The sequence below is a fragment of the Otolemur garnettii genome, unplaced genomic scaffold (genome assembly GCF_000181295.1).
Source record: "Otolemur garnettii isolate 467f Iridium unplaced genomic scaffold, OtoGar3 scaffold00021, whole genome shotgun sequence".
NCBI lineage: Eukaryota > Metazoa > Chordata > Mammalia > Primates > Galagidae > Otolemur > Otolemur garnettii.
The window spans coordinates 23,523,754-23,535,399 of NW_003852416.1; the positions used below are offsets into that span (position 1 = coordinate 23,523,754).

Genomic DNA, 11,646 nt, shown 5'->3' on the forward strand with positions numbered 1-11,646 from the left:
AACAAAATAGAGAGATATTCTTTTTTTCAAATGTCCAAGTATTATTCAGAAATAATGTGCAACAGGAGCTGTGTACTGAGATAAACACATGAGATATCCTAAAACCTAGAATTCTTGCAATGCTGGACTACGTGAATAAAAATTTTGTGCCTAACTGTCCACACAATTTGATCTTGAATGACTAGTGTAAGGATCAGTAAATCTTTTCTTAAAGGGTTAGATTGTAAATATTTTAGGCTATGTGGGCCACATACCCTGTATGGTCTCTGTTATTTTATTTTTTTAACATAACCCTTTCAAAAAAGGTTAAATCCATTCATCCTATGCCTGACATATTATAATATCATGAATACCTGGTTATTTTTCTTTAAATAGGTAATCTATACTTTCATGAGACTTGCATACTGAGTACCCATGTTACATGGAATGGTCTAAGTCAGGTGAGACAGCTTCTGTGTTTGTGAATGTCAGACAGCACAACTGTACAACTGCCACTCTGAAGGGTGGAGCAAAGGATGTCTACTAAAGTCTGAGGTCAACCACAAAGGCTCTGAGAAAAGGAAGATCAGACAGAGAGGTGGTAAAGGAAGGAACTGACTGGCCTTGGTTCAATCCCAGGAGCAAAAGCCTGAGCAAGGCTATCATCCATAAAGTGCCCAGGGTGGGTCCCAGGGCCTGAGGACAGCACAGCTCTGAGTTTCTGCTCAAGTATGATTATTTATAAAGGAAGGAAAGAGATTGGATATTTAAGTCTTCCAATCTTTCCACTGCAGAGTATAGGACTCTGCTAGAATATTTCAAGGGATAAATGATATTGAAGGCTGTCTCACAAGACTTCCCATAATTCTGCTTGTTTTAAATACTCTTTTTATTTTTTTCCTCTAAAAAGGACTTGAGAGCAAGCATGGGAAGAATACTTACTGCTAGGATGTGAAGACTGGCACATAAACACAATTTCCTACTTTAAAAATTTCCAGTATTTCAGTGGCTATCAAGCCATATGAAGACATAATAATAGCTAAGAATTCAAAACGTTAATTATCTGCTTCAAAACAAATCAAACAATCAGTGTTTTGGGACCACCGACCAAATTTTTTCCAGTGACATGACATTCAACTTCATTTTGAAAAATAGCATAGAAACGTTTCTTTGAGTTTTGGGATCAAGGAGAAGTTTAATACTTCAGAAGTTGACTGGATTTGATCCAAAGATATAATCCAGAACTTTTCAGTCATACTCAGGTTGTAACATGTTCCAATTTTTTAAATCATTCTTCCTAAAGCACTTCAAAAGCTTTTATTTTTTATTTGTTGACTTACCTTATTATAAAATTGTGAAAGTATATGACTGAAAAGATATCAGTGTCAACATATTTTTATTTTCCTAAAAGCCAACCAAAACTATCATACAAGAATAAACAATGCTTTGGATTGTGATCAGACTTTGTTTCAACTCTGTGAAAATACATTTTCCACATCTAAATGTGATGTTCAAAGGACTAGAAGTCCAATTAAGGTAGTCTCAACTAATTTTAACAGAAAAAAAGTCTTGGCTTACTTTAGTAAGAAAGAAGTGAAGCCAGAGTCAGTTCTGATTAAAGCCAAGTGAGAGGCCTAGCCACATTAACTTCAGAAGTCTGAGCCCTGAGCTCAAAGGGGTCCTTCTGGCTGCTGTGATGGGTGATTCTAAGTAAGATGTAGTGCTAAGATAGCTCAACTATAAGGGATGGCAGTCCATGTGTTACTTCAGTATAACATATAACATGTCTCCTTTGTAGCAAAGAGAAATAAGGAAATGTAAACGAACAGAATTTAGACAAAGAGGGAGGGGAAGGAAAGAAGAGGACAGAACTTAACAAAAGAGGCAGGAGAAAGGAGAAGAAAAATCAGGAGATTTATTCCTGAAAAGGATTATTATGAAAAGGGGGCAGAAGACTTTTTTGAAAGGTCTAGACAGTAAATATTTTAGGCTTTGTGGGCCACATAGTTTCTGTTGCAACTACTCAACTCTGCCCTTGTGGTAAAGCAGCCATAGACAATACATAAGCAAATGGGTGTGGCTATGTTTCAATAAATTTTATTTACACAAACAAAACGATCAGCTCACAGTTTGCAGTCCCTTGACAGATCATCTGGAAGCCAAAAGGGAGCCTGTATAGGCTGACCTAAAACCAAAAGGAGTTGCTGTGGTTCCCTGGGCCACTGGCCAGCACCTTGGACATTTCAGCCCCGTCCTGAGTGTTGTGACAAAACCCAGACTTACTGATGGCAACACTACAGCATCTCCAACTTGCATCAGTGTGTGTTATCTTTTCTTAATTGGCTTGTAGGCTCACTAATCAATAAGAACACTGACCATAAATGAGAGTGGCAGCTTCTGCTCTCACCACAGAATCACCACAAAGCAGGAAAGAGACCAAACCTCAATACAAAGTAACTGACTTGAAGTGATGCCTTTTATTGATGGCCTGTCTGAACAGTGATAACCTGCCTGCACAGTATGTGATGCATAGAGGATCCCATTAGAAAGCACCACATATATGAAGGGGTGACTAAGCGCACCTCTTTTATCCATACTATAGAAACAATGAGGTGTGAAACCCATAGCTGAAGACTACAGGAAAGTCTTCAATAAAGAACCCAAGCAGCTAGCAACCACTGATTAAGGGACTTGAATAACATTCCTACACAAGAAGCCTCAGGAGCAGAACAAAGGTGTGTGGCCTTCTTGCTGCAAGACTGCTACCCATCTGAGGAAGTGCTAGAGGTAAGGCTTCAAACCCCAAATGATGGAGTGGTCTCCGTGTTAGCCTTATACACCCAGGGAGCCTGTTAGGATAGAACATGGGTCTCCTAAAGAGGGCCCAGCTCTGGGGGAGCTGTAACAGCACTTCACTGATTGCTTTCCAGGCATCTTCCAGCTCCCCTGAAACACAGAGGGAATACCAATGTCCTCTGGTCACCAACTCCAGCTCCAACACTGGGACAGTCACTTCACTGAGTGCAGAGCCTGGAGCAGAACTGCTTTCTGATTTGGAATTGGAATGTGGGATAGACTGCTTTTGCTTCTGGTGGTGAGCCATATGAAGATGGCTCCAGGAAGGAGGTCTTTGCAAGGGAAGAAAAGTCAGGGGAGACTTGACTCAATACCAAGTCTGATTTGGAGAAACACCTTTGCTAACATCTGTTGTAGATGTAAAGGGCCTTTCAGAGTTGGCCCTCAAGTCTTCTATTAGCAAAATTAACTAAATCAAAAACAAGATTCAACAAATGTCAAAACAATTCTAAGCTTTTACATGTCCTAATTACGTGGAATCTCAGTCTATTTAAATGTCACTATTGTAAAGCATAAGTTGATTTTGAAGATGACCCACTGCATTGTTAGGTGTATAAAATAAATACATACACACTGGTACCTTTTCTTATATGTAGCCTAGAACTGGAGAGAAGGCAATTATCTTGAAATAAGCTTTTAAAAATGAAAAAGACTTAGGAAAGTAATGGAATGAATTATAAACTTGGAACTGGAAAAGTTCCTCCCACTTACTATCTTATACCTCTCCCTAACCTAACCCAAGCACCTTACAAGGTAGTCTATATGCAGCCAAGGGGGCACCTTATATGTACAGGTATCAGTACATCTGACATTGGCAAACATCAGCTGTTTAAGTCACCACAAAAACAATATCCAGTGACAACTATATATAAAAGCATTTTTAAAGATTAAATGCACCTACTCAAAACATATTAATGCTTTTGTGCAACTTAATGCTGAGAAAAGGTTGCCAACATACACACTCAGCAGTTTCATTAAGATAGGTAGCTCTTGAATAGCCAAAGTCAAAGACATTAAAAAGAGAAAAAAAAACCAAAACAAACAAACAAACAAAAAACCCAAGCCTCATGGGATATAGAGGAGACATTAAAAAAACTCAGGGTTTCATTTGAGATAAGTAAACTTCACTATCAATGAAATTCAAAACAATTCTAAATTTCTCATCAATCAAATGCTTTTCTCCAGTGCTATCCAATCATCAGAAGTTTCCATTATACAGCAAACAGTTAACAGAATGGGTAGAAGGCCTGTTTTATAACGATTTGCATACAAAAAGTCTGTCTGGGTTTATCTATAGAGATCTGAAACCACCTAAATGGACAAATTTTTAATAAGAAAGACAGGGCAACAGCTGTCCATACAAACTGATTTTGGTAACAGAACAGGCTAAAGTTACGCTGGGTGAGGCTTTAATAAACAAGTTTTACGAATGGCCCAATGGAATCTCAAGTTATAAATGCTCATGTTATAAAGGAGCAACATCATAGGCACTAAGTTAAAAGCCAATGTATCTGTCTCAGGCTTCACCCAGGAAAGGCAAACATTTAACTACTGGGATGGTACTAATCAATTTGAATGGACACCCACTCCAAACAAGGTACAGCATTATCAGTCTATCAGCTGAACATCAGTTCTGTGTGCAGGGTATGTGGGCTCCCTATGAGATGCTGGAGCTACTCCTTCCAGCTGCAAGGCTGCTCTGACCTTTACATAACTCTGTGTTGCTTAGGCCTTTCTAAGTCTGGTGCCAAAGTGGTATTGGGAATGCACATAGAGACACCAGGCTTCTTTTAAACTATCTGTACTGTGCTAATTATTCAGCTTGTGGTCACCCTCACACACTGCATGGGGAAGAAAGCATTTTACTGTAAAACATGGATTGGGGAAAAGAAAAAAAGCCTGGATTGGGAGACATTTGTGGCTGATAACCACATGCAAACGCACCCAAATGCATGTGCACACAGACACTCTTAAACTTTTCTATTACTAGACATAACATTTTGGCTTTCTTTGAATATGGAAGAACAGTCACTTTTATCTTAATCATCAAATTACAGCTACAAGATGAAAAAATTAATTCTAGATCTTTTCCCCCCCAAAGTAGGATAGAAACCTTGTTAGAAGACTAGCAATCTTGCAAGGCCAAAAATGACAACGGTGGTGAGAATCAGTAATACAGTTGGCGATGCAAATCATTTTTAGAGGTCATAAACTAAAATTAACAATTGTGATATGCCTCTTGTCCCATGGGCACATAATTTACAGTACATGTTCTCAAATGACAAAAAAATCAAAGGTGAGAGGAATGACCAGGAATGACTATGATTTTTTAAAAGAGGGGGGAATAACAGAAATATTAATCTTTTATAATAATTATTTATCTGCATTCTCCGCATATCATAACGATTTGGTTTAGCTTTCAAATATTTAAACAAACAAGACAGAGAGGGAAGTTCACTGCTGGGGTTTGCAAAGAGGGGCATCTGTTCACGGACAGATGCTGCAGGGTGGCTGCTGAAAAGCTCCTTTTATGTGCATGATGGTGGTCTTCTCGGCTACAGTACAAGTGCTTGTGCATCAAGTATAAAATACAAGCCTTTAATCACATAGATCAGCTTTTTAGCTTTTGTAAATTTAAAAACAAAAAGGATAAATAAGGCACTGTACTTTTAAAAACGAAAACTGCTTGGTTCCAAGTTTAAAACCCAAGGAACAACCAGAATATAATATATAACTTCCCTTACTCAGCCTCAGAGAAGGACTCTGCAAGTTCCTTTCTCCATCTGAGACACATTTTCTGATATCTCAAATTGTGGTGTTCTCCACTAACTGTAGATTTGAAAGGCTTGATAAGCTTATAAAAGCAGATTTAGTTAATGCAAAATAAAGGTTACTTCTAGAATAGTTTTCCTCTTGGCTACCATTCCTCCAATTACTTTGCATCCAGTCGCCTCCGTTTGCTGTGGGAAGAGTCCAGCTTTGCCTTTAGCTTTCGCTTTCTCTGGGCTGCACTCCTCTCTGGGGTTTTTGTCAAGGGTCTAGCCCGAGTCTTTCCACTGCTCTGCTTCCTGTTCTTGGCTTTCTGGGGCCTTGAAGAGGATTCACTTGCCCCCTTTTGCTTTACAGGTTTTGTCAGCGTTTCTGAGGTGGTGGGCTGGGTAGTTCTTTTGTTTGTATTCTCTTTTTCTTTCCTGGAGGGAAGGCAGCTCTTCCCAGGGGACTTTTTAGGGACCTTCACTTTATTCTCTTTCAAAGACATCTTTTTGGGCAGGTGGCTAATTCTGTCCCTTGCAGCTGGCCTCTTCCCAGCAGGTGTTTTGGTGGTCCCATCAACATGCTTTTCTTTGCTTGCTCTCATGGTAGGCCCCTTATCCTTAATGTCCCGAGGGATACTGCTTTCTGTTCTCTTGCGTTTATTCTGAACTTCTGCTCTAGGCAAGATTTCAGACAACTGTTTCCCTTTCCTTCCCTTCAGTCCTTCAGTATTCTTGGGCTTAACAGGAAACCCATGTGAATCTACTTGCAGGGCAAGCTTGGGTGACATCAGAGGGTTGATGCACACGCTCTTACGACTCTGTTTACTTTCTGTAGCCAGACCAAATGGGCTTTCCATTTTTTCATTCTTGATCAAACGCTGCTGGGCTCTGAGCTTTCCTCGAATATTGGAGTATTTTCTAAGGATCCGGGTACTGGCTGGAGTGGGCAGGTTTGTGGGAGGATGGCTGTTTCTATCCTCCTTGACTTCCTCTATGCTGTCTTCAGAATTAGGGCTGAGACAGACCTCACTGCTATCCTCTGGCTCCACTTGGTCAGGATTCTCTCGAAATCTAGCCCAGAGCTTCTGTGTTTTCCAATTATTCCTAGCAGGAGTAGCTCCAGGAAATTTCTTCAAGTGCTTTTTCAAGCGTTCAGCCTGCAGTGAACTGGGATACAGGCTGGAGGGAGGGTATTTCTGAAGTGGATGCTTGACAGGAGGAATGTCTCCTGGAAGACGAGTATTGAGCTTCTTCACAATTACTAGAGACCGGGTTTCAGTTGTCTCTAAGAACCATTTACAAACATTAGATAACTTAAAGTTTGTCATAAATAGCATTTGAACAGGAGAAAACTTTTGTACCTCCAATGAACCCCTACATTTTCGTGATCTTTTCTTGCTTTTCCAAATCTCCTTCAGTTTATCTGACTTATTCCTTGCTCTTGGTGTTGGCTGTACTTCTTTCTCTAACTGGATCCAGCCCTTCTGAACTTTCATGTACTGGGCATTGAAGTTGGCAATAAGCTCTTGGTTCTCCTCCTCAGCACACCACTCCACAAACTTTGGCTGTTCATCTACCACTGTGTCAACGTCATCCTCATCTAGGAGATCAGCATTCTCTGGGGCTTCATTTTCCTTTGGCATTGGGTTTACTTGTGCAGCTTCCTTTTCTGAAGTCACTTTCACAGGATCCAAGGGGTCCAGACAATGAGCATGTCTGAGGTTGTAGGTTGAAGGGGTCAACCTTTTAGGCCTTGGGACCAATTTTGGTGGCTCAGCAGCATCACCACTTCCACTATTTGACAACCCAAGTGAGCTGGATGGGGTGTCGCTGTCGTCACCTTTGTGTTGGGTGCTCTCCCCGTCTGCCTCGTTCACAGCCTCCTCCTCAGCCTGTGCAGGAATGTGCCCTGGCTTCTCTTTTGATTCTTCTGGATCCCTCTCACAAGAAAGACTTTCTGAGGGGACATGAGCATTTTTCTCATCTATCTTAGACTGAACATAGATTTCCAGTCTCTCTCCAGGCAGTGGCTGTGGCTGGCCAACTGTGGTTACAGGGTCACTGCTGGGGAAAATTTCTCCTTCTTCCCCTTTGACTTCTTTTCCCAGAAGGGTTTTCAGAGTTTGCCTGGTGATGATACCGCCTCCTTTGACCTCCTGCTCAACATCCTTCTCCAAGGTGTGTTCATTGACATCTGGGTTTTCAGAGTCCTCCAGAACTTCTGTATGGAAATTGTCCATTGGACAGTCCTCAGGTGTTGAGCCACCAGGCTGACCTTCTTTTTTAGATAGTTTTACACCAGGATTTTTAGAAACCTTGAGCTCAGGACAAGCAGAAAAGGAATCTGAACTTTGATTTTTTAGGTACTTCTCAACAGAGGAAGAATCTAAAAGCTGACTTCTTAGGCACCTATCAGAGGCCTCAGGGAATTTTTTACCTTTTTTCTTCTTGTCCAAATTCTCTTCAGAGGAGTCAATGTGTAGATCACACATATCTTTTTCTGACAGACATTTTACATCACTGTCTTCTCCTTCTAATATTCCTGAATGACTTGCTTCCTCATTTTCCTCAATTTCACTAGGGTTTTCATTGGTAAGAGTGTTGCTTTCCTTCACGAGCAGGTTGGTATCTAGCTCTTGAGTATAGGAAGTCTCAGCCTTGGTACTGATGCTTTGGTCATCCTCAGCCTTTCCTAGACTCATGGGAGGTTCCAAGACCAATGGGGGACTTTGATTTTCTGAGCATAGAGGACTTTCTTCTCTACTGACTGTTTCAGGAGAAGAATGAGGTCCAAAAACGACATTTTCACTGCCTTCACCAGAAATGCTTTCAGTAGAGGGAATCAGGTGACAGTCTTGGGGTACACTCATCTTCTCTGTATCCAGCAATGAAACTGGTTGTTGGTCTTGTTCAGGAGAAGATATCTCACTTATTGTGGGAGGTGATACTGTGGAACTGCCTTCTGGCACATCCTCTTCAGGAAGGTGAGCAGGGACAGGCCACACTGGACCAGAGGCTATTGTTTCCTTTGACTTAGGGGAGTTGCTTGGACTCAGTTTATTAACAACAGGGAAAACCTCAGGCTCTTGAAATTCTTTTTCAGATGAAACATCTCTACCTCCTTCCTTGAGGGAGGTTATTTCCTTACTAGGTTCTTCAGGGTTGTCTTCACTGGGTAGCTGCACATCTACCATATGTCTAGGGGCTGAAATTGGAAGGGTCTCCTTGGGAGTAACCACTGCCTCTGACACCAATGTTGAGCAGCTAGCTTTTTCCTGGGAGTGTAAATTTCTGGCCAGTGTGCGAACAGTTGGCAGCTCACAACAGTCTCCATTGAAAAAGTATCCTCGAGTACTTTTTCTGGCTGTTTTCCGAGAAGATAGTATTGATCTTTGATTCTCAAAGTGGCATTCTGTTATTGGCTGACTGATATAAACAACATCACACTGGTTATCATAATCATTTATCCTCAATCCTGATGCCCTTTTACTTTTCCGGGCTGTCTTAATGGAGTTTGATATCATCTTGGTTCTTGACTGTCCGTTAGATGTTTTGTGTATAGCTGGCATAGGGCTAGGGGCTAACCAACCATCTTTGGAATGATCAAACTGGCCCTTATCGCTAGGATATAAATGATAATCTACCTGATTTCTTCCTAGGGGGTGAAGATAGTTCTCTTGCTTTGGCCTTGCATCTTGTTCATTTGCCTCTGAGTCCTGGCGCAAAGATGTTTTTGAGCTACACTGTAAAGAATTCTCTTTGTCAGCAGTTCTAGGTGAGTTCCCTATAAGCCCTGAGTCCCAAGCCTCTTCTGATAGAGCTTTGAATGAATTTCTTTGAGAAACAATATAGCCATTGTTCTCCTCACTATTCTCAGCTGTCACTTTCACTGTACTTAGACTTACTACTAAAGCTGAACTCTGCCCATGGTCTTTACCATCATCACCTATTTTCACATTTGTGTCTTGCTCCTGTCCAGGGGTTTGCACCTCCAAGCTTTTAGAGACATGATGGAAGTTTAGTGAGCAAGAATTAGATGTAGTGAGGTATCCCAGGGTAGAACTATCCACTGAACTGCCAGAATTAGGTTTAGTGGGTGGATGTTCAGAGGAGTCTTTCTGGACAATAGTTAAGGTATTCTCTCTTCGATCTATGGAATTTGTCTCAGGAGGAGGCTCCTTCAGGGTCTGTTCTGTAAAGTGTAAAGGGCTGTGAGAGCCTGATGAATCTGCAAACAAATCTATAGAAGTAGAATTCATATCAAGACACAGAGCATCTTTTTCCTTATGTTTGGTGCTTATCTGGGCACAGCCAGCATTGCAGGTGGACACATCCATTACTTCAGAATCAGAAGGCTGCAGGTCTTCAGGGCCAGGCTGAGATTCAGTATATAGGTCGTTCAGAACACGAATGAATTGTTTTTGATGATGAGTGCACAGTTTAACCATAAACTTCTCCAGAGGGGACTTCGACTGATTGTTAGAATCTACTGCTATTGCCTCTGTTGAGTTCTCACTAAACAGACAAAGAGAAAGAAGAAATTAGTTTGGTCATTTTCTAAGAACCATTTTTACATTATAAAATCCACCAGGTATTTTCATTCTCTGGCTAAAACTGCTTCTAAGCCTGCACATATACTTTTTATTCAATAAATAAGTAGTAGTTATCTAATTAAAATATAATGCCAATCTACTATATTCTCAATTTTTAGTGACAATATCCTTTATACGTTAAATGATTATTCAAAAATCATTTTTATCTTACAGAGAAGAAATATTACACACAAATTTTTTTCAAAACAAAAAAATTTTGGCCATGCTATTAACTCCAGTTGGTCAACATATACTTTTGCTTTAGGCCTGGTTCTGCTGGTTTTTTTTTTATACAGAGTTTCACTTTGTCACCCTGGCTAGAGTTCTGTGGTGTCATAGCTCACAGCAACCTCAAACTTTTGGTTCAAGCAATTCTCTTGCCTCAGCCTCCCAAGTAGCTGGGACTATAGGCATCCAGCACAACACCCAGCTATTTTTAGAGATAGGGGCTTGCTTTGGCTCAGGCTGGTTTCGAACTTGTGAGCTCAAGTGATCTGCCTGCCTTAGCCTCCCAGAGTGCTAGAATTACAGGTGTGAGCCACTGCATCCAGTTTAGGCCTGGTTATTCTTGTTAAATAATCATTGGTTTATAAGTCCACAACACTGACAAAAATTTAGGCACACTATGTTATAAATCTTGGTTTAGAATTACTCAGAAAACTTAACAGTTTTAAGATGGTTTCTCAGCATGACCAACTGGATGTATTTTATAATACTGCTAATAGTAATGCAGGAGTCCTTCCTTCCTTTCCTGGGGCATGAAGGAATGGAAATCAATAATCTCATACTTCAGACACATTAAAAGGTAGAATGACAAGTCATTGATTCATAGTCTATAAGTGAGGAAACAGATATGAAACCACACTAAAAAACTGAACAGCTCTGTCAATGCAAGGTATTAGAACTACATCTTCACATAAGCCCCACTTTTTACATTCTCCTAGGCCTTCAATACACATTTTCAATCATTCTCAAGAAGTCACTTTACATAAAAGAACCCCTTTCCACCATCTCTATTAAGTTATCCAGGACAAACTTGTAGAGCTTAACCCAGATAGTAGGGATGGTGGGAAAGGATAATACTAGGTTCAAGACAGGCTAAAAGGCAATGCCCAAGGGTTATTATTAGCTGCTTTGTGCTTCTGGATGTCTGGGTTTTACTGAGCTAATGCAGTTGCTGTGCTTCAATTCCCTGGAGTTCAATAGAATTTCTCAATCCCCCCCCCCCAATTGTAATTCCTCAGGACATTATTATTTGACTAGACATGAAATATATGAAACACGGCAGAGCATGGAAGGCAGCTTAATAAATACGTTAAATAGGCTCGGCACCTGTGGCTCAAGTGGCTAAGGTGTCAGTCACATACACCTAAGGTGGCGGATTCGAATCCAGCCCAGGCCCGCCAAACAACAATGATGGCTGCAACCAAAAAAAAAAAAGCCAGGCATTGTGGCGGGCACCT

At 40.8% G+C, this 11,646-nt stretch overlaps 1 protein-coding gene across 3 annotated transcripts in view; it reads right to left on the reverse strand.

The window, feature by feature from the left end:
* Positions 1–4,672: 4,672 nt before the first annotated feature.
* The window catches only part of LOC100940807 (ligand-dependent corepressor), a 144,939-nt gene continuing 137,965 nt past the window's right edge, over positions 4,673–11,646 (reverse strand). For 2 of the 3 annotated variants that reach the window (XM_023511623.1, XM_023511624.1), the window contains one exon: positions 5,072–10,106. In XM_023511623.1, the coding sequence (XP_023367391.1) occupies positions 5,768–10,106 (4,339 nt within the window). In that variant the 3' untranslated portion in view covers positions 5,072–5,767. Of the gene's footprint in view, positions 10,107–11,646 lie in introns of all 3 variants that reach the window. The other variant, XM_023511625.1, reaches the window with a different exon arrangement.